Source organism: Notothenia rossii, assembly GCF_949606895.1.
Source record: "Notothenia rossii genome assembly, chromosome: 3".
Classification (NCBI taxonomy): Eukaryota; Metazoa; Chordata; class Actinopteri; order Perciformes; family Nototheniidae; genus Notothenia; species Notothenia rossii.
In genome coordinates, this window is record NC_136901.1 from 8,442,679 (window position 1) to 8,466,800 (window position 24,122).

At 41.8% G+C, this 24,122-nt stretch overlaps 1 protein-coding gene across 2 annotated transcripts; it reads right to left on the reverse strand.

The window, feature by feature from the left end:
• Nucleotides 1-1,637: 1,637 nt before the first annotated feature.
• On the reverse strand, nt 1,638-23,658 carry sh3bp4a (SH3-domain binding protein 4a). 2 transcript variants are annotated; one of them, XM_079668531.1, is made up of 7 exons: nt 23,337-23,658; nt 20,210-20,465; nt 16,190-16,281; nt 10,561-10,727; nt 7,744-10,091; nt 3,168-3,356; nt 1,638-3,062 (listed from the first exon to the last, which is right to left on the reverse strand). In XM_079668531.1, the coding sequence occupies exons 4-7, from the start codon at nt 10,682-10,684 to the stop codon at nt 2,838-2,840; spliced, it is 2,886 nt and encodes a 961-aa protein (XP_079524657.1). In that variant the 5' UTR covers nt 10,685-10,727; nt 16,190-16,281; nt 20,210-20,465; nt 23,337-23,658; the 3' UTR covers nt 1,638-2,837. The 2 variants fall into 2 exon arrangements, with proteins under 2 accessions (XP_079524657.1, XP_079524656.1); XM_079668530.1 differs by lacking the exons at nt 20,210-20,465; nt 23,337-23,658 and having other exon boundaries at nt 16,190-19,863.
• Between the last annotated feature and the right edge of the window lie 464 nt (nt 23,659-24,122).

Genomic DNA, 24,122 nt, shown 5'->3' on the forward strand with positions numbered 1-24,122 from the left:
TCATACTGGACATATTTGAAAGAAAACCCAAAGCAATGCAAAAAAGCTTTTGAACCTTTACTGACACACCACAGCGAAGGGAACATCCTAAAAGCAGAAGAGGGCCCTTCAAAGTCAAGTTTTCAAAACAAATACTCCTTTAGCAGATAAAGGACTTTTCTTTATTCTTTCTCCAGACCCACAAGGTGAAACCAGCCTGGCCTGCTTCCACACAAACACTTGATAAAAGCAGATGAAACAGGCCGGCGGCTCATCCCAAAGCTTTTCATCTCACCACCTGCTCTCCTTTTCAACTGTGGCTCCAATTTGTCCAGAATACAGAGCGGCTTGTAAAAATCACGTTGTCCCCTCTCACATCACTCTGATCGTCTGATTAGATGAACTGCAGATTAATACCTGTTTTTTGTGATCAATTCAACTGTTTTCCTCTTGATTTCGGCACAATGTGCATGTTCTTAATTCATGCAGAATCCTCAGGAGGTGAGAAAGCACCAGGTTTAAGTTTTCATCTCCACATACATATTTCTTTTTTGGGTGTAAACAGCATTCCTGTCTGCGCACAGTGTGAGGAGATTGATGCACTCTTTTTAATATATAGCAGCTTATTACTGTAAGCGTCTTTTTTATTCCCTTGTGCATGCAATAAAAAGGGTTTCAAGTATCCAGGAGACGGGAAGGAATGCTGAGGGTGAGTCAGTGAGGCTCGGTCAAGGTGGCCTGTCCTCTCAGGGTGAATAATTATCTGCTTTAATTAAAGCACATTAAGTCTGAGTGTGTGTGTGTGTGTGTTTGTGTGTGTGTGTGTGTGTGTGTGTGTGTGTGTGTGTGTGTGTGTGTGTGTGTGTGTGTGTGTGTGTGTGTGTGTGTGTGTGTGTGTGTGTGTGTGTGTGTGTGTGTGTGTGTGTGTGTGTGTGTGTGTGTGTGTGTGTGTGTGTGTGTGTGTGTGTGTGTGTGTAGAGGATGATTGTGTGGCTGGGAAAGAGAGCATGTGAGGATGGATTCGGGTGCATTCACATGTAGAGTTTGTGCATGTGTTATCACGTGTTTTCTGTGTGTGTTTACATGCAGGAATGTGCTGTATTGTCTGTGAGGATTTTGTGGAAACACATGATACAATTTACTCATGAACGCTCTCCTGCAGGCAGTCACAGTGGAGGCCTAATCTGCACATTCTGCAACCCTTTGTCAGTGACATTTTTAGCAACATACTGTAGGTTTGCTGTCTCAGGCAAAGCTAGAAGAGAAGATGGAATTCAGTTTAATCTCATAAATACAGAGATGTCGGTATACGCTTAGAATAAAGACTGCATAGGATATCTAAAGCTGTCTTTTTTGCAGGTTTTATGTCAAAAGTAAAAGTCTAAATGAGTCAGGTAAGCTTCAGGTTTTGGAGATTTTGCTTGTGCATTTGAACTTATACATAAACATATGCAAAATGCATGCAAACTCCACATCAAATGTAATTATAGTATGCAAAGAAAATGTTTTCCACAGTCATAAAAACACTTAAAGGTGTAAAAACAAGAACTTTAACAGCCAATTTTGTTTTGGACAATTTCATTAGATCTTCATGTAGTTTTTACTACAAATATTACAATAATATCAGCGTGATTTAATGTCCAGATAAACTTAAAATAGAGTCTTTTCCTCTTCTGCATGCACACACACAGTGATTGTTCTTGCATATTATTTTTCATTTCCAGTTTTATTGAAACTTTCTGAACAGAAACAGATCAGAGACAGGCTTTAGTACAAATATATAAACTCCTCGCACATTTCTCTGTTCATAATCCAAACAGATAGCAACACTGCAGCAGTCACAAAACATATTGAAATGAAACAACAACGAATACTGAATGAGAAATGAAAACAGATGAAGAAATGAACAACAAAAGCATCAAAGACAATTCATTATACTTGCTGAGAGCACAAAGTCAGAGAAAATGCTCAAAAACACAAGTTATGCTTCTTTAAATATACAGTTAACAAAAACTAGATATTTTTCTAATACTAGTTTTCACAGTTTAAAGTCACATATTTCATTTATTTAAGCAATAAACTGTGGTCGCCTGTTAATTCTGACTTATACTGTTTTAATTCAAACATGAACTCTCCATGAAATGATAACAACTTTATTCATGCTGCACTTTTAAGATGCACTTTGAGTCCGAAGTTTAGAAAATACTGATTTTGCATGAAAAAATTGACATGAAATCACCTTCAGCAGGACTTTAAAAATGCATTTAAGGTTTATCTTTATCCGTGCAAAAGTTCGAAATTTGGAAGATATTGGATGCACTACGAATAAATGCAAGAATTTCACATTTTATTATCTGGATGTTTTGGGCTTAACATCCAGGTTTGCATGCTCCCTTTGGGTTTTAGTTGGAAAGAACATATCAGATTGTGATTCTGTAACACAGCTGAAACGTGGTGTGTGAATCTGTGGAAACACATCCTCTGGATTGTACATGTAGAGTTAGCATTGTTTGGCTTGCAGACAAATGTTCAGTATGGGGATCAAATGAGTGTTTAAAGATGGCCAAAGGTCACAGTTTGTGAGGTTATGTATTGCAGTGGTTGAGGTCTCTGCTGTTGTCCTGAGGAAGGTTTGGAGACGGAAAGAACGACTTAAACAAACTGTAATACATTTGAAATCTTGAAAAATATATACAGAAAGTGTTAAAGACAAACAGCGAGTTGACAAAAAGAGGAAGAAGAGTAAAAAGGTAGAAGGATCAAGAGGCATCACTTTCACTTTGACTTTTTCATTACTAACTACCTTTCGACGGTGTCTGAACATCTTTTAATCGATGACACTGAATCCAATACGATGTTCACACGGCGAAGTCTCCGTACCCGGTGGGGCAGAAGGCGGCGCCCCGCAGCGGGTCCAGGCAGTTGACGAGGATCAGCGTCCCCGTCAGGTGCTTCCACCTCTTGGTGATGGGGGTCCTCATCCGGTCCAGGCCCAGGTGCAGCTCCTGGATCACGTCCCGGTAGCTGTCCCCCACGTGGGCGGCCCACGTCAGGAGGAAGTCGTAGGCCGGCTTCCACATGGACTAAACGGTGAAGGAGAGAGAGGGGATTGTGTTTTGTATCGTTTACAGATACAGGAACAGAGCAGCAGTCACAAACTGAATGAGAAATCAATACATAGCACTCACCTCGTTGTCCAGTTGTCCGTTCTTGTCTCGGTGCGGAGCCTCGTACGCCTCCATCTGCTGTCGGGAGACTCGAGCCAGCTTCTCTGCGAGTTCCCTCCATCGGGACGCCACCTCCACCGCCGTGGTCAGAAGCACGAAGTCCAGCACGAGCTTCGCCACCAGACCCTGACAGTCCATCTTCAGCAGCGCCTGGAGGAGGAGAGACACATAGGGGTACATTCAACATTTGTTTAGGAAATGTGTGTTTGTGGTCCTCTCCTATCCTGCATCGTCACATGATGCCTCATTAGATAGAGTCCTGTTTGTTTCGAAAGTGGCCACAGGGCTAAACGTTAAGAGGTTAAACACAGTTTCTAAAGAAATACCTCTTTCTTTATAAGTGAGAGTATGAATATAATCCCCCTGCTGTAAGTAGTGCTGACCCTCAGGCTGTAAATATGCAGCTAACCCGGTTTATAGGAGAGTCTGAGAGTTAATAACAGCAGCTGAATGCAAAACACACTGTAGGCGAGATTTAAAAAAAAAAACGTTTTATCAAGAGCAGAAAAGGCAGTGTGTGTCCACCCGGAGATAAGATAAAAAAGCAGCTGCTGCAGGCATACTGTATCTTCACACGCACACACACACACACACAGACACACACACACACACACACACACACACACACACACACACACACACACACACACACACACACACACACACACACACACACACACACACACACACACACACTTCAAAGTGAAGCCGTGTCCTGCGGTGATACCTTTCAGGCTCATTGCAGGAGATTTCTCTCTGCAGAAAGCAGCAAGCGAGCGGATACACTCTGGAAATGTGTCTCCTTTTTCACTATGATCCGGACAAGATCGAACAAACATTTGAGGGGATTTTACTAAAAGATATTTCAAATTATACTCAAAAATATACATGAAAAGCTCAAATTGAGAGTAAATATCAAGAACAAGGCAGCAACTCCTGGAAAGTTCACAGATGAGGTGCAGCATTTAGTTTTGCAGACAGTTTACACATTGTTGGTGCTTAAAGCATGGCAGTCCAAAAGATGCAGGATGTGCAATAATGTAAGAATTTCAATATGAAATAAAATGCAGGAACCAAATGATGCACTAATACAAATGGAGGAATGGGAATTCAGTTGTCATCATCATAAGGCATGGGAACTTATTGATGGATTATGCGCTGCTTTATGAAATAAATAATTCTTCAATCCAGCTCAGCAGTTTATTAATGGCTTCATCAGATCACATCAGAGGTCAGTGTCGCGTGAAACTCCTCCGAAAAGATTTGTCTTAATGGCCTTTAGGAAAATAATAAACAGCAGCACCCTGAACGCATCACGATGTGATTCATCCCGTCTGATTACTCACATCCATGAGAGATGTCCTCAATCACTCCAATCGGATTTTAAAAGACAACACTTGATACTGATTTCTCCCTCAATTACATATGTTTGTGTTTTTTGGTCATTTGTTAAATGAAAACATTGAGCAAATAATAGAGAAAATGTGGAATCAGAAGCAAATAGACAAAGTTAGTATAACATTTTAAAATAAAGGTGTATTTGAGTTGCTTTTTCTGAAAGACGACATGTTATGGAAGCAAAATAGCAGCAAAATGCCAAATTTGACCAATGCATGACAATTAATTCATGCTAGTAAACGTTGATATATGACATAAGGTTGTTGCATGTATGCATCATGCCGTACATTTAGAAGTAAACACACCACACATATTTTATCTCCGTTTGCAGCCTGGCTTTGGTCGGTGTGGTCCACGTTATTAGCTGACAACATGATTCTGCTCTAAAAATAGATAAATCTGCTCCGTTTGAGACCAAAGCGTCTGAGAATCATCCGATATGCTGAGACCTGAAGGAAGCCTCGGAGCAGACGGGCAGACGGAGGAGACAGCTGACCGCACGCCTGTCACTGAGCGAGCTGCACCTCCAAAAGCTATTATGGGATAACACTCACAGGTAGAGAAGCAAAGAAAGGGAAACCCAGAAGAATGAGAAGTGTTTTTGCAATTCTGAAAGTCCCCAGTAATACATACAGACAGTGTAATATGACATACTCCACATTGAAGCTACAATATGTGGAGGAGCTCCAATTTTTTTTTTGTGTTGCAATTAACTGAAAAATTCAGCGCCTGATCAACTCGTTCACTGTGTGTCACAGCAGAAAGATAACTATCTGTTGAGTCTTCTGACTGAAGTCATTGGTTTCACGGCAGTCTCCAGGCAGAGGATGGATTACGGCCTGCAGGATGTTTTATTAAACAGCTCTCTGCTCTAGCTGAAAAACAGCGGAGGCTCTCTACTTCGCCCCGGTAACTCAAGCCGTGGTGATAAAAGATCCAAAGGGCGGTGTCGGATGCCCCCGAGGCCCCCAGCCCGTCCTGATCAATGCCTGCTCACATTTCACCTGAGAACACCTGTCGCTGCTTTTAAAAACACAAACCCTGAGAACCTCCCCTACAGAAACACCATATGCTGTTAACCCGTACAATTATTCAACTGATCAACTGTTCATATCCATTTGGTTATTTTCTTATAGCTCGTTTTCACTTTAAATTCTTCCCTCACACACACTCCCCTCCGTCCTGAAACGCCTCCATTGGACTCCTTTGTTTACTTCTGTAACATTATGACATCATTCATGTGTCACAATTGCGCTCCAACCGATTGTACGTGATAGGCTAAGGGGTGGGACCAATCACAACAGAGTGTCTGCCTCCTCTCTCATTACAGAAAACACATCACTCTTTGATTCTAAAAGACTATTTCATTCCAATAAACTCAACTTGGTTAGTGAAGTGCTCCTGGGAAACACCAGGATAACGTATTGGGTCACTTTTATTCTGAACATTTCTCAGTGAATCTTTGAAGTGCAAAATAAAAGCCTGATTATTAGAAGAATGAAAGGTTTGTTTGTTAATGGAGGATTTTGAACCCAGAGGTTCTTCACTGCAGGGTTTTATTCTTGAGCAACAATTACATAAGACGGCTTTTCTCTCTTTCTGGAAGATTTAGTAACTCAAGCCTGTGATTCACTGGACCCTGATCCTGCAGCATGAGGACAATTTAATGCTCTCGGGGGAAAATGTCGCAGGGGACACACACTCACACACTTTCACACACACACATCCTGATCCAGGAGTGCTTTATAGTGCGGCAGGGAACTGAGCAGCAACTTTTTGTTGCGGGAAACAAGTTTCAGATGCAGTGTATACTAGTACTTCTACTTAAGTAAAGGATGTGAATACTTCCTTTAACACTGGTTGCAGATAAGTGGCAATGGATAACACTTTATTAAACGGCAACACCTTTACTTTAAACAGTCACTGTCAAAATCCCATTTAGCAAGGCCCTTTAACTCCAGCTGCTGCTAACAGTTTCTTCACCTCTGCCTCGATAAACACAGGTTCGAAAACATACTGAGCAAAATAACTGAGTAATAGCCTCTGGTGGGGGGGGGGGCAATCCCAGGACAATTTGCTTCCCACAGGGAGTGGGTGCTGACTTAGAAAAACACATCAAGGCCGACGTGTGTTTCTCTCAAACTGCAGATTGAAGTTTTATTTCTTCACTTGCCTTTAAAGGATTTACTCCCCGCTTCACTCCTCCTGTGTCAGCCTCCTCAGGCTGTAACACATGTTATTTACCATTCACGTGATGGAGTCTTAAAACGAAATCCTTCCAGTTTACACTCAGATTGTGTCTCGACTGCTGAAGGGGAAGGAAATCATGTTGCAGAGAAGCTTTAATCAATCAGACAGCGGCTGACTCTGACTGTGGATGAAATTACATTTTTGTTCTTTTTTCGCTCCAACAAAGCTTAACTAACGATGAAGCAGTCATCCGTGGAATGCTCTCTCTCTAATGGACATCATTTGAGCATAATAGCTGTTGCAGCAGTGTCACAATAATGCTGGACAATTTACTTTAACATTTATCGGTGCAGGAAATGCTTTTGCCAAGCCTGAATGCCTTTGCAGCAATCTAACAGTTTGAGGGCAATGCTAGTGTTTCTAGGACTTTAATGACAGCCATTGTTCTGTTCAAGGACAACTTAGTGTTCCTGAATTTACACTAAAATACAAAGAGAATAACACATTAAGTAATTCAATAAGCAAAGATGCAATATATAGCCTGTTTTCAGGTCTCAAGTGGGAGAATTTACAGCTTTTCTCTGTTTAATATCATCAGATTCACTGTTTAAGACATCACCTATGGCTCTGAGAACTTGCTAAAGGCTTTCTTCACAACTTTGGGGGGATTTATGGATGAATTACTATTGAAATGTAGACCTCATTTAGGCAGCATCCCATTGCTTTATGCAGGGGGCAGTACAGTATTCATCCCCCTGGAAACACTTTTAAAAGGTCAGTTGTGTACTTTCAAACTTAAGGAAAATAAGGATTCAGCTTCAAAGTTCGTGATTGCTTAATACCACCTGGAAGGCAAGAGTCTCTGCTCCAAAAGACTTGTCTGTTTCTCAAAAAAACACAATCTGGTTGAGGAACAGAACGTTTTAAGAAATAAAAACCTTGCTCTCACCATCATTAGTTCTCTCTGGAAGGACTTCCTCTCCTTGCTCTCCGTGTTCGTACACTCCTCTTTGAGTTTCTCCAGAACCGAAGCCACTTTCTCCGGCTCGTTGTCCAGCTCTGTTCTGCAAAAATAATTCAGCGGCAAATTCCCGTATCCTAGTGCATCTGCAAACGCCCTCCAGCTGCCCACGTTCTCCATCAACACCGTCCTCACTGTTGCGTATATGTACGTAAGAAACTTGCAAGGCTTCAGGATCTGCTCCAGCAGCACTGTGGTCGTTAGATCCGACCCGATCCAATAAATGGGCTTGACTTTACCCAGAACTAAAACGTTCTTGGCATGGACGAGTCCCATCTTCCCCTGATAGTATCCAATGTACCACTCTTTAGTCCGCAGCTGCCCTCGCAGTTTGATTTTCTCCTCGCTGAGCAAAGCAACGACATCCCCCTTTTTGTACTCCAACAGATACATGCTCTTGTGCTGCCTGATCACTGTTTTGATCAATTTGCCAAATTTCAGGTTGATGATGCACCGGTCCTGAAACTTTGGGTGTTTTGAAGTGGCGGCTAGCGGCGATAAGACGATCTTATCCACCTCTCTTTTTTTTAGAAACCTCCTCTGGCCTGATATCCTTGCTTCGGTTTTGGGTGGCGGTGGTGGTGTTTGGACGCAGAACTGCGTCAGGATGCAGTCAAGTGCGTCCTTAACTTGGACCCTGAGTGTAAAGTCTGAAATGCTGTCTGGACTGTGCGATGTGATCATGTAAAGGAGCCTGCTCACTTTCCCCAGTTTGACCTGAAACCCCCGAATCACCCCCGTCCCCTCGCAGGACTTCACCTCGTAGTTAGACATGTTGGAGTACAACCCCAGCAGGAGGTCCTGAGGGTACCCCAGCACAAACTGGTGCTTGCCCCAAAGCTGGAGGGCCACAGGCGGGCTAGCACTCACCAAGCGACCCACCTCGTTTACCAGCAAGGTATTAGGGGCGCAGTCATGCCCAAACATGGCCACGACTGTCTTGAACGACGGGTGGATGTGCTTGGGTCCGTAGACGCCCAAAGTTACTTTCCTTTGCACATGATCCCAAACAGTTGTATTGTGGCTGATGTACTGGGACTTAACAACAACAGCCACATACATGCACGGCTCCAGACCATCCAGCTGCACCTGGACTGTGTCCTTGTAAAGGTACGCATTAGGGATCGCCGTGTAAGGCCCTTCTTTGCAGTCACTGCGAACGCAAAGCACATCCGCAGTGTGACAACTTTCCTTCTTGACTGTTACCGATACCTTCATCTCCAACGTGAGGAAGGACTTTGTCTCCATGTTGCTCAGCTTGATCTCCACCACAGGGCTCACTGTGGAGCAGAGATCTGTGTTGAGCTCCAGAGGAGGGTCTAGCAAGGCTTTCATGGAGATCTGCTGGTGTTCTCCATTGCTGACGTGGCCTTCAGGGATGTGAATGCTGATTTGGGTGTCCGGGAGCTGAACAACGCCTCCGTTACAGTCTAACATGCACACGATGTTGGTCTCCACCGGCTGCGTCTGGCCCCACCCTGGACTCTGACCCAGAGAGTCAAGGTCATGGCAAGACCTGGCTAGCTTTCTGTGGTTCAACCAAGCAGTCCTGAAGTCCTCCCGGCTCTGAAACTGCTCCGGGGAAGGAGCCTTAAGGCCTGAGAAGAACCCCGAAGAAGGTAAGGATGGATTGGACTGCGCCTGCAGGACGGACAGTTCTGAGAGACTGTGGGAACGTTTGCTCCTGAAAAAGGGATTATCCCTGTGGAGGTTAGGTACAACCTCTTGATTTGGGCTTGTGGGGGTTGTACTGTTAATGTGGCAGCTACTGAACCCATTGGTCATGATTGTACTAGAGGTCAAGTTTGAGAAAGATGACGGAGATGCCAGTGCATCAAATAGAATAAGGTCCGTTGAGTTCCTAGCGCCAGAATCTTTGCAGTTTTGATCTTTAATAAAGGGGTTCACAGCAAAGGGAGTATTGTTGTAAATTGGGGAAGGCTTAAGGGAAACCCCTGTCCATTCCCCTAGGCCTCCAAACTCCTTCGAGCCATCCTCGAACCCCTCCCCAAGACTGTCAATCATCCCGCTGTCGCTGAGCGAAGAGTTCCCGAAGTTGAGCGGCTGCACGTAGGCGGCAGGGATGTAGCCCATCTCCGTGTTGTTGTGCGCGTACCACCACTCCCCCCCTGACGTGTCCAACACATAGAGGCGATCCCCTTTGGAGAACTTCAGCGTAGTGAAGCTGCTGGGGCAGTAATCCTTTATGGCGACCACTTCCTGCGCTGCTCCATAGGAGGAGGAAGTGTCCAGCCTCAAGGCACTGGGAGAAGGCACTGAAAAGGAAAGAAGATATTAGACAGATATAATCTACTAACATGAGTGATGGTCTTCTAACTTGATTACAAAGTGGTGCACTCAATGGCTGATTAATCAAAATACTGCAGTTAAATGCTCTTAATCAGACAAATGTAATGGGCCAGTTGAAACAATGAAGTGAGGGTACTACAGATCAGACAGGGGTCTAACAAAGGGTTCAGGAAGTACGAAATATGTGATACAAATTGCCCAAAAAAAGCAAACCTTTACTTATTCTGAAAGCAAGGACACATGTTGTAGATCAGTAAGCAAACATATGAGCAAATGAGCTGCATAATGTACTGCACAATTCTCTATTTTTAGTTGACATCGTTAGCGTATATGGAGCATGTAAACAAAGCTTTAATGCAATGCAACCAGTGAAGTGAAAGAGCCAGAGAGAGAATAATAGGGTCCACATATGACTGAGTAGAGAGAAAAACTGACCTTTGACATCGTTGAGACTGGCCCCATTGACCCCTTCGCTAATGTCGATGAGCGTCCCTTCAGACTTGCAGCGAGGCAGGACGTGACTGTTGCTCGTCACTCTGACGATGCGATGGGCAGCCATGGCCGCTACTCAGCACAGAATTCGCTCATTGGCAGCTTTTCATCTGGATTGGAAACAAACAAAGCATTTTCAATCAATTTGATGCAATGCACAAATGAATTTGAAAGCAACGCTACTGTATGAAGTATCATATTCTAGATCAGTAACAGAGTTTAAGTCTGCTAAGGTTAAAGCTGCAGAAAATAAGCTGGACGAATATCAGTGCATTTATGAAGGATGTTCCGAGGGAAAGAAGGAGAGAGAGATGTGATTGAGGAGCAGTGCAATGGAGAATAAATAAATATATGACACAAAACAAGATTGCATTTCTGAGTGATTTGACGATGAGGAAGGGCAGAAACACAACGTGCAGAATGAGGCAAACACATCTCAGGAAACCGTATTTCTTTATTTATCTTCTTTATTTCTTTATTTTATTATTCTTTATTTGTGAACAGCTGAAAATGGTATCTCCATTATGGATGTGCCAGTATCATTCCTTAATGCCAGTTGCATTCAACCATTTATTTTGAATGCTTGAATAGATGATGCAAAAAATGTCCTCTGCATCAAAGTATCACACAAAGCTGGAAACCCTGTTGTTTGACACATTATTGTGAGCTGCAAAATATTTTCCAACCGGGGATTAAAAGCAGCAAACATCTCTCCCTCCACTGCTCTGTGTTTTCACTATTTACATCTCTGATTGTGTTGAGCAAGTCACCAATTTCCTTGTCTGAATTGAGTTGTGATTCAATTAGTGTATGAAAACACCGAGTCAGCAGAGGACAGTAATCTGATTAGAGAGACAGCCAGAAGTGTTTTGCAGCAAAACGCCGTTCCTTCAGTCACCAGAGACTTGTATTCTTCCTGCAGGAAGTGTTGAGCTGCGACATTGAGAACATTTGCCTTGCCACACACTAATGATGCCATTTTCATCTGATTAAAGCAACACAGACTGCAGAAGCTGCCACTCATTATCTTAGAGAGGAATTTCTGCTCACATTAAATGCTGAGTTTTTTTTTAATTCAGCTGCAGGTGTTTGCCTTTCATAAAAGACAGCAGTACACTTTGTTATAGCAGGACCTGCTTTCAGACATAACTGAGAATAACACACAGTAGAGGAGAGATATTAAAAGAAATTGCTTTTTTTGCCCTATTAATCTTAATGTCTACGAAAAGCTTTACTATTTGTGCTTTCATTGCTTCCCAGCCAACTTCACCCTTTATTAAAACCCTTCCCATTGAGCAGATGCAGTAATATTTCTTATCTCTCTTACCTCAAAATGACAGACAGTGAAAAAGTGGAATGGTTTTAGAGCAGAGGTGCACTCTGGGAAGTTGAAGTAGGTTTTGTTTAATGGCTGCATCTGTTTGAGCTCTAGCTGAAATCCAGTCAAACTCCTCCGAGCTGACATTTCATTTTCTTGCTCATCAGGGAGCGTGTCGCCTGCCCGTCGATACAAAAAGCCCCTCTAGTTTCAAATGAACACTCAGCGGGCAGCTGCGATCAATAAGAAGCCAGCGACAAAGACAGCGTCCCCGGCTTTGTTATAACATGGAGGCCATCCCCGCTGCATGCAGCAGGAGGTGAGGGAAGACAAGAGGAGGAACTGGAGCTGGGAGGTTCAGTTCAAAGCAAACTGGATTCTTCGAAAACTCATTTCCTTGATTTGAATAGGAGAAACGACACAAGCTATAAAAACACTAGAGGTGGAAAAGTAGAAATACCTACTCCATTACAAATCAAAGTCCTGCATTCAAAATGTTACTGAAAGAGGCCCTATTATGCTTTTGGGTAAAGTAAAAGTACTCAGTATGCAGAACAACTTTTTTTTTACGTTTTCATTACCATGACATACATGTAAGAGCATTGTAATGCTGTAGTTTGTCAATGGGGATACAGCTTTAGATGAAATACTGGGTTATTAGTTAGTACTGCATGAAATCTTATCAGAATAGGTTATATGTAAACACATGATATGAAAGTAAAATAAATGTAGCAGAGTGAAAATTATAATAATTGCAAAAACATGACTGTGATACCCTGCATGGATACAGAACAACAAGACAAAGGGTATTCAGCATTTGGGGAAATGAACTTGCTTTACTTCACGTTGGAAGAGACATTTCTATTACAGGAGGAAAATCAAGATGCTCTCAGGAGATTTAAGAAAACTGCTGCAGGGTAGCCTTCCTCAAGATTGGAAATATATGTTTCCCCCCACGAGTTTGTGAAATACACTGCGTTATAAACTCATTTCAGTCAGGCTGACGGAGAGGCGAAGCGGGGAGTAGAACGTTTAATTAGCCGAGCGGCGGCCTGGTCTAATCCCTGGATGAATATCACTATAATAACCATTTCCAGCCTCCGTATGCTCGAGGAGAATTTATCACTTTGTCATCACAGCTGTTTAAAATGAGCAGATTACAGGAGGGGGAATGAAACAACAGATTCATGTCAAACATAACCAACAGTGCTTAATATTCAGACTTTATCCACTGTTGAATGAACGTACCAACAAAAACTAATCCCAGATCAAAGAGAGGCAGCTACAGGGCTCGATGTCTGTTACATCACCATCGAACAAACCTAAATACTCTTCAGTCAGTGTGATGAGGTCTGCAAGATCAGTCATTCCCTCTTTTTTGCTGCAGGTTGTCGCCTCAAGACAAAGTAAATTATTTTAAACGTGATGATACAAAAATTCCTTTTCATTCATTTATCCTGCAGGAAACTGTGAGCAGGCACTCTGGTTTAATTATGTCCTTTCCTCAGGGAAATAAAAACATTAGGTCTACTTTGAGACAGGTACCTAAACGACTGCCCTGTTGTGGCCTGAGGCGATGCAGCTCTGCTCCCAGCATGCATCTGGTCAGTGTTCACACCTCCAATGTGGGGGCGGTTAACCAGCAGAAGAAATGGATGGAAAAAGGGGCTGAGGGAAATTATGTTCTTGGAAGTTTGGTAAATGCCTGCAACAGATTGTCCCCTATGGGCCACCGTAGAAGTTGCCTAAGGCTTATGAGTGACATACATGTGACTTTTGAGGATTTTAATTTCATGTTATCTCTATAATTTTCCTGCATATTTTGTCCACACTGCCCTGCTGCAGCTTTGTAACATTACCAGGTTTTATTTTTTACTCTGCAGAGTATCAGAAGATAAAGAAATAAGTAAAAAATCTGCAGTTGGCATGTGGTCAACTACATTAGTGTGCCACCGTTCATCACCGGGGAAATTCATCCGTAAAATATTACAATCTCTGTGCTCTCCTCAGGATGGATTTCCAGGTAAATGAGGCCGCTAAGTGCCTGGTTTTAGTGCTGCTTCCACCTCTGAGCTGCAGGACTGGAACCCAAAATGAGCCCAACATGTGCCCTTTAACAAGTCAGCAAGTCAACTTTAGGGCAGAAAATGAGTTTTTAAAGCTATCATTTACTTCCGAAGTCTATTCTCAGCAGGGGGGAAAGCATTCATTTGATAAACTGTGCATGGAAATGTCATTAATTCTGAACACATTTTAAAAACAGCTAGATTTCACATTTATAATTCCATGAAAAGACTGTTTTTAACTGATGGTGTAATAATGGGGATTAATGAAGTGAGATATATTACACCAGTTGGTCCAAATTATTCACCCTAATTTGAATTTTACATTATTCTTATAGTTGTTCTCAACCTTACAAAAGCTTTTGTGTATACTATCATTGCTTTATAGCATTAGTTTTTGTATTTAACATCTTACTTAATCACTATAATCAAGATATATTTGTAGTTAGTTTAGTTTTATATCAACACAGAGAAAAACAATACTGTGTGTGTGTGTGTGTGTGTGTGTGTGTGTGTGTGTGTGTGTGTGTGTGTGTGTGTTTGTGTGTGTGTGTGTGTGTGTGTGTGTGTGTGTGTGTGTGTGTGTGTGTGTGTGTGTGTGTGTGTGTGTGTGTGTGTGTGTGTGTGTGTGTGTGTGTGTGTGTGTGTGTGTGTGTGTGTGTGTGTGCTGAGAGGGCATTAATTACAAAATGGAGCGCACCTTCGAGCGGAGCAGGAAAACGATGACATGCTAGTTTTCAGGCTTAGCCTCGAGGGGGGGGAAAGACAACAGAGTGTGTGTGTTTGTTTGTGTGTGTGTGTGTGTGTGTGTGTGTGTGTGTGTGTGTGTGTGTGTGTGTGTGTGTGTGTGTGTGTGTGTGTCTGTGTGTCTGTGTGTGTGTGTGTGTGTGTGTGTGTTTGTGTCTGTGTGTGTGTGTGTGTGTGTGTGTGTGTGTGTGTGTGTGTGTGTGTGTGTGTGTGTGTGTGTGTGTGTGTGTGTGTGTGTGTGTGGGGGGGGGGGTAAGTTTGTGTGTGTGTGGGGGGGGGGGTATGTTTGTGTGTGTGTGTGTGTGTGTGTGTGTGTGTGTGTGTGTGGGGGGGGGGGGGGTATACTATGAGTTGTTTTCTGTGTGTGTGAAGGTGTTTAGTGTCACTTTTAAATGAATTTGAGTGCATGTGAAAGAGGAGGATCACATGAAAAAGAGAAAGGAAGGGGAAGTGGAAGTGATGAAGAGGAGATGAGAGGAATCGAAGAGGGAAGTATGCAAAGGTTGTCCACAGTCAAATAGTTTAAAACAATGGGGGAAAGGAATGAGAGAAAGAGAATGAGGAGACGACGAAGAACAGGTATAAGCAGATAAAGAAATAAGAGGTAGGCTATACAAGTGAAGAAGAGGAGACAAAAAGAGGGAAGAGGAAAAAGGACAAGAGGAAGAAGCCATATCAGAACCCTCAGGAAACACACACACACAGCAAATCACTCTGCATCTAATTAAGCAGAGTTGCAGGCGGCAGCAGTGTGTGTGCTGCTGATAAAAAGAGAGAGGAGGATTTTCAGATTATCTGATGACCTTACTGGCAGAGCTGAGGGGGCGTGCACGTGCGTCTGACCGCGTGCACACACTTGACGACGTATAGTGCTAATTATCAAACTTATAATTCACTTTGCCTCCATGAGCTTTCCTCTAAAAAAACGGGGTTTATGCTATGCTAATATGTGAATATTCAGTATTCTCTGTATATATTGTGTATTCAGTATTCTCTGTATATATTGTGTATTCAGATAGACACATTGATTCATAAAATAAGTAAAGAATGGAACAAATGTGCAGAAAGCTTTTAATTTAAATGTATAAATAGTGTTTAGAGAATACATACAATAATACAGCATCATAACACATTAAAATTAACAAAACATGTCATTATTAGGCACCATACACTCAGAATAAGCCATTATAAAATCATGATATCAATATAGAAACACAGATATCATACTTAAATAGTCGTACATTTAATGTAACTATAAAGATGCATGAAAATTCCATGGAAACAGACAATATCAAAATAATACGATAGAACATTTTAATTTGAGTGAATCCGAATTACTCTTCACATTCTGTTTTGCTAAATGAACCACAAAAAGAGCACATGATTAGTGTAAAAAGATAATCAGAGGTAATTAAATGTAAATGAGTGTGAAATGTGAACTGACCTCCTGCTGGCTGGAAGACGCTCACAGTGGGAAAGTGAGAAGGTGAAGAGCTGATGGAGAGACTTCTTCTCCTTTTCCTCCGTGTCATTAGGCTTAACGACCAAAACAAATAACATTAGTTATTAAAAGGTAAAAATAAGAGTATTATTCCACAGTTCTGGAAGTTTTTAGTGGTGAAAGACACTCCGGTTAACGTCCGTCTCTGCTCCGGTCTACCGGAGGACTGAAGCACGGTGGTGGAGAGGAGTGTGTGACGTCACTGGGAGGGGGCGTGGCCACACGCGCGCACATGCACACGCACACGCACGCACACACACACACACACACACACTTATTTTAAGTGTTGTTTTGACAACCAAAATACAACAAAGGGCTCAATTGTGCTCAACATGTGTTATTGCACATTTCATTTTGTTATAATCTAAGGGCTTTAATAAAGTGAAGAAACTCGTACTTGTTATCAAGCAAGGCGTTCAGGTTGAAGCCCATTGTTGACACTGAATTAATTAGTTAAATAATGTCCTAGTACATTTACTTGATCCATGGTTAATATAGGCTAAGCCAAAATTAGCTAACCTTATTTTGGACAGTGTCCTTTTAAAGGTCAGCTGTTGGTAAACGGTGCGGATTGCCTGTGAAAGTTCACCCAAGTTTAACTGTGACTTGGCCTTTAGTGTAAACTCTCTTCTTGCTCCATATTCTTTTTATTTCTTCTTCTACTTGTCAATACATAGAGGTCATTTCAATTTGGAGCCTGAACTGATTCATTTAAGTCATTAAATCCACTCCTGATTTATTTTAAACACCTTTCCAATAGAGGAATCACAGCTGAAAACTGAAATAAAATCAGACTGCACATATTTTGGCTGCTTCTTAGCTTTTTATTATCAATAAAGTCTTCCACAAACTGAGCATCAGACACGTGATCAAAGCGGCCCTGGAGACAGTAACGATCAACAGGCTCTAAAAATAAAGTGGAGTGGAGCAGCAACTCGTGGTGCTCTGCTAAAGAGGCGCTGCTCATTAAAGCTTTGGTCATTAAAACGCTGTCACTGCGCACTATTCATAATAATAATAATAATAATAATAATAATAATAACAGCAGCAGCTTTATCTGGAAATGGTTTGTCCTTTTCATGCAAAAATAGTGTGATTTCTTCTAAGAAAGTTATATTTTAACCGCTCTGGTACCTGATGGATATTTATTTGCTTTAAATGACAATCACAAGATTTAAAAGAGCATTAAAAGTATTTTTTATTCCACACATTAGCCACATAGAGCTTCCTCTTTCATCTCATTGACTCACTCGCTGAATGAAGCTGCTGTCAGTGCACACAGCGCAGCGAGAAGACGACAGGAGGAAGACAAATGTCTGAAAATAAGCTTCGAAACGCATGAAGAGAAGACTCCCTGCATGTGAAGATTAACTAAAGACACTTGTGTTTGAGAGAGGGATTACCTGACTGATTTGGCTTTGAAGTCTCATATATTTGCTGTTTCATTCTGTATATTTAAGGGTTGAGTCAAAGCTCGTGACCTCTGTGCATCATGAGTTTGACTTACACTGTGCACACTCGACTAAAAAAAGAGATAAGAGTTTAAAATGGGACTGCTTGGTATCTAAAATGAGCAAAAGCCAACATATTCGGAAACAGTTACTGAATATAATGACCTCAAAAACATTACAAATGATGAGAGAATGTCCTGCTACTCAGGGAAGTTATACATCCAGTGTTTTGCAACATGCTGCAGGATCTGCTCCCCCTCAGCGATGCCTGGGGGAACTTTTGAAAGCAGCAACCAAAGTTTACAACAAGGCGGATAATTGGAGCAACAGCTGGGAGAGGAGAACCCCCTCTCACAGATTGAATTCAACTGTCCTACTTAATCATGCAACAAACTAAATCAGGTGTGTGTGCAGCACCAGATTCGACAACCCCTTTCTTCCTGAAGACACGTTGTTTTGATCTCTTTTCCTGCAATGAAATGTTTCCTGTAATTTTATGTTAATTTCTGAGTTTATATCTTATCAGCTTTAATTCAATTTAAATCAAAGGTTTTATTTGTAATAAACACAATAGCTATGGTTTAGTGTTTGACAGTTCAAAATACAATATATTCAGGAAATTTAAAATGAATTAAATACAAATTAAGAATAAGTTAATTAATTAAATAAAAAGCATACAAAAATAAGTAAAATTGGTAAAAGGTGAAATAAAATAAAATATTAATAATAATAATTAATACAAAATAAAATAAAGAAATAGTAAATGGGTAAAATACTGCAGGAAATGTTAAACTTTGGGATATATATATATATATATATAATTTTTTCTATTTTCTACTTCTCTACCTTCTCTTCCTATGATGGATGCTACAGCTTCAGAAAGCGTTATGATTGATGTCACCGCCCTCCTCATGCTTTCTCATTCTGCACTGTCAGGGGTCAGTGGGGGGGGGGGGGGGGTGATGGATATCTGTAAGGCCTCTTCTGAACGGACCCGCGGGTCACCTTGGACCTGCCCGATTAGAAAAAGACTTCTCACACGTTTTCAGCGCCTGCAGCTGAGGAGGGCTAAATCAAATAAACTGAAGGGTTCATCCATCAAGCTCGAGCCTCTGGATCGGCACCGTGCAGGATGCCTGTCATGTCTTTGTTTGGGTGTTTTCTAAAGTTCGTCAAACGTCCTGCTTCTCTTTCGGACCAAAGTTCTTAATCATCGTCTTTAAAGATGTGACTTTGCATGAGGTAAACAATTGATTGAGTGGACTGGATATTCACGTTACCTCTTTCTTTGTAGATTTCCTCTAGGTCTATTTAAGTATGATATTAAACCACAAAAAGAGACATATTTTCTAAAGTTCAAGAGGCATAATCATTCACTTTTCTTTCTTTTTAAAGCTTTTTTTCAAAGCCAATTATGAGTAGATGTGATTGGTTCATTGATTATTAAACTATAAAGTCAAATTATCTCTGGTTCCAGCTGTTGTTGAGATAAGAGGGGGAAATGTAGGTCACAGCCTGATAAAGTTTAGAGTTATAATCCTGACGTATGTAGATTTTTTTTTTTTTATAGCATATCGTGTTGTTGCTGTTGTATCTCGACAGGATAATCTGGTTTTCGATCATACAATTGTCAAGATTATCCTCCATTTCCCTGCAAGAAAATGGTGCTTAATTGAACCTCCAAAAAGCATTTTAATGAGAAGGGGGGTTTGTAAAAATGTTTTCAGTAGAACTTGTCTTGGCCGTTGCTGCCCTGAGGTTCAGCTCTTATTGGGGGCTCAGACTGGATCCGACGTGTCTATTCATCTGCTGTGAATGGGAACTGTGGGATGTTAAGAAAGGACCCCCCCCCTCTATTCACAGCTTTATCAAGGACCCTCGCTATCAGCCCGTCCCGCTTTGCATCAGAATAACAGAGCGTCTGCGTGTAAACCGCGTCCGTTATGGGAAGAGCGGCAGGAATTTGGTTTATTTCCGACGCTGCCTGAAAACAGGAATCTTTGGAAAGAAAAGTGGTTGGAATGAGATGAAGATGCTTCAATACCAGAAGATTAAGTATTTATGTTAAAGAAAGTTACATCTAAAAAGTGCAATAAAAGATTACATATTTGTATTTCTAAACTTGTTAGTAGGATACTTCTTCCCACAGTATTATTATTCATCCTCTTCCCTTTTCTCTCTGCTCCATCTGTCCATGCTCTACCTCCGTACACTCCAGGGTGTACAACCTGTTCCCCGCAAATTACTTATTCATCACTTTCTCAGGTGCAGCAGCGGGAAAAGGCCATGGATTAGCTGCCCTTATCACACACACACACACACACACACACACACACACACACACACACACACACACACACACACACACACACACACACACACACACACACACACACACACACACACACACACACACACACACACACACACACACACACACACACGCACACACACACACACACACACACACACACACACACACACACACACACACACACACACACACACACACCTCTCTGAGGCAGCATGTTTAGGCTTTACAGGTCCATGGTCACTGCAGTAATCCTTAAGAGATTCGGTCACTTCTTCTTTTGGTTCTGTTTCTACATCTTGTTGGTTTTATTCCACACTGAGACCTCAGTCTGCCGTTTAGGATACAGAGAAACTCGCTTTAATGAAACTAAACGATGCTTCTCTCTGAAGGGCGGCCTGGATCCTCAGCAGAACATCACTTCTACCTTCATCTTCTGCTGCTTTCATCCAGAGAGCTAGAGAGAAAAAGCAGGAGGGGTTTAGAGTTGAGGCAGATTATACAAATTCAGATGAGAAGGAGGGGTTTCAAGTCATATATTGGACACTCAATGAACTCTTGAGTTGTTCCTGAAATACACAGGATAACCTTGAAAATGCTGTTTCCACTCCTCTGTTGCCATGCAAGAGTTTAAGGGAGGGTGTGGTATATTGCACAGATTGTAAAGTGTTGGTGTGACGCTTTTTTATCTCATAAATTGTGGGATTGGGAGAGATGTTGTGGTAGAGAGTGGGACAATACATTACAAACTCTGTTGACACAAGAGGCTTTAAATTCATGACTTATAGGAAAAGATAAGTATCTATAGTCTAATCAAATGTTTATGGATATAAAAATGCTTTTTAAACAACTTCTTATATTTTTAAACAGTGAATTTTGTGTTTGTGTTTATACCAACATAAATATGGCTCTGAATCTGAAGGGACATTTTTTGTAAAATACTTACAGTATGTGAAAACCCTTCCTGCTGCAGGTTCCTCTCCAAAGTCTCCTCCTGCTCACACCCTGCCCGCTCTCACCCTGCCCGCTCTCACCCTGCCTGCTCTCACCCTGCCCGCTCTCACCCTGCCCGCTCTCACCCTGCATGCTCACACCCTGCTGCTATCCCCCTGCCTGCTCCCTGTGAACGCCCTAATGATGAACTGATGTTAAAAAGCTGCGCCTTCACCCCACCTCACTCTCTTGTATCTCCATTCATATCTCACACCTCCTCACTGTGCTCGGCTAAATGTTATTCGGCCTTCATTTGCCCTCCCCCCATCACCCCCCATCCCCACCCATCACCCCCCATCACCACCCATCACCCCCCATCACCACCCATCCATCATAATTATGCTCCTGATTGATGGAGACGTCCGCTTCGCGAGGCCGGTCACTTTCAGTGTTACCTGTGTGAGAGTGTGTGTGAGTGTGTGAGGGTGTTGAAACTCCTCAAGCCCTTTAAATGTGATTTAACAGGGGAGCTGGTGAAGCATGGAAGCTCACTGCAAGGCCAAATGAGATTTAGAGCTGCGTAAAAAGGTTAAATATCTGTTTCACCTCCGGAGCAAACACTGTGTTCACTGTAAGAGGAGGTTTATACATGAAGGGTTAGTATTTAATGAGAGGACAGGAAGTGCTGAAACCGCCTGTTGCTGCTCATTAACCTAGAAGAATGTATGAGACATGAAGATGCAGTTGTGTATTTACTGGAGTTCGGAGGCTTCGAAACCTCCTCCTTGTATTAAGTGTGCTTTGTATTCTCCTCATCGTGTCACTTGTTGCGTTGCTCCTCTCAGTTTCTCTTACCTCTCGACTGAGTCTGATTTCCCTGTCAGGGTTCGGAGGGGCTTACGGCTGCCTGACTGACAGATGGTTAATCAAGGGGTTTTAATCTGGTGGAAAGAGCTCCCCGGCAGCGTCCTATTATCATAATGAGCTCTCTGCTTCTGTTTCAAGTCCTCACATGAGAGGGGCATGCAGAGCACTTCCTGTTTCTGAAAAGGTCAGCCATTCATCCCCGCATCCTGGAGCTGTTTGCTCAAATAATCAATCTGCCTCAGGATTTATGCAGGCAGTAATCAGTCCACACATCATTTACATTCAATTTGAGAGAGGTTACGAACAGAGGAAGGAAAACAACACCTTCTAAGAAGTCTTATTTACTTGTGATGATTAAAGAAATACACTGATAACCATATTGTATTTTTTTAAAGATAAAGGGGCCCAATTCTGCTCTTTGGGGTGTCCCCTTTCCTGTAGTGTGTTATACAGGTTTTAGTGCATATACATGCCCCCCTGCCTGAAGTGTAATAAGTGTTATTATTATTAAATAATTACATATTATGTGGGTTTATTGGCAACATTTCTCAGCCCCTACCATGTCACAACATCTATTAATTTTATTTTTGATTTATTCATTTTATTTTTTATATTTATTTTATTTTATTTATTTATGTATTTATTTTAAATAAATGTATTTTACTTTTCTTTAATTAATTAGTTTTTATCCTATTTTATTTTATTTTATTGTATTTAATTGTATTTATTTAAATGTCAAGAAACGATGAGTTTTGTATGAATACTGGTCCCTAACTCTGCAAATGATGACAGTAGCGATGTGTTCAGGGACAGGGTTGTGTCAGCGTTAGAGGAAGAGCAGTCTGACAGCAGTAATCCCTCTGAAGTCGGCGTCTCTGGGAGTTTGAAGCGTTGTGTTGTGACCTGACGGAGCTTAGCCTGCACCATATGGTGTGGTGTTCAGGAGCTGTTCCTGTGTGTGTGTGTGTGTGTGTGTGTGTGTGTGTGTGTGTGTGTGTGTGTGTGTGTGTGTGTGTGTGTGTGTGTGTGTGTGTGTGTGTGTGTGTGTGTGTGTGTGTGTGTGTTAGCTCTGTGTGGTCACTGTCACGCTGACACCCACTCACACAGAGAGGACCATTTTACTGCTGCAGGACATAACTTCATTTATTTCAGTTAATGCAGATAGAACTGTGCAAACTAAAGTATGGAGAGATGGTGATGGATTGTTCAATATAATCTGATTGATATTAGGACAAGAAATTAGAAAGTGACTGTTGTTTGTTTGGTTTGTACCATGAGTTTTATCTCTTTCTTTCTTGCAGTTAAATTAAAATTAACATTCAGGCTAAATTCAATTCAATAAAACTTTACTGATTGCTATAATGTGATTGAATGATGTTTTATTGTTCATGCAGAGTATCACCACATTATGGACCTCTGGAACTGTTGCACACTTAAACACGACTTCTTTGAGGTGTTTTGAAAATATCGCCCACCTTAAAGGCCTGTGAGTGCTTTCCCTGGACTTCACAGGATCAGGTAAACTCACCTGTAGCTGCAGTACCGTCTCACTCCTCTGGCAGCGGGGGTCCATAGAGGATCCATCTTTCTGGCTGTTCTCTTCTGAGATCAGCCAAATCTTCTCTTTAAGGGCAGCTCCACTCCTTTGACACTTTAAAGGCCTTGAGAAGCAACAATTGAATGTGAGGAAAGTCATTCTGTGGCTCCGGAAAGCGGCTTCAAGTCTGATAGATTCACTTAAAGACTACAAGATTGATAATAAATGAAATCTAGAGGTGTACAGTTTTAAAAAGTGAGTTTTGCAGCATATTTCTCATCCCCGCAGGCTCCATTAGCTTCTGCTAGCACAACACACCTGCAATGTCAACTTCCTGCAAGAGTTGCATTGTGGGTAATGTAGGCTCCAAGGAAGAAGAATGCATGTATTAAAGCCTTTTGTATCATGATTCTCTTGTGTCTTAAATAAATATTTATTGGATTAAATGGATGTACATTTTCTCCAATGTGTTTTTAGAATGTGAAATACTTTCCTGCTCTCACTCAGCTCACACACACTCCTGTTGGGCCTGAGAAGCTCATCTCTGTGACGAGCTTTTCTCCAAACATGACGCTCAGTTCCCGTCTTGCAGGATTTCAGCAGCTGTCTGATCCGATTCTCTGAATTACCTGACTCACGACTAAAAATGGCCCAACGACCCAGCGTTTGACACACAGTGGCGTGCACAAAGCATTAAGATGTTTCACACCACAAAGTCTTTCTTTAGTTTAACCAACATGGTAGCTTTCTTAAGACTTTTGTGATTTTTTTTGTCCA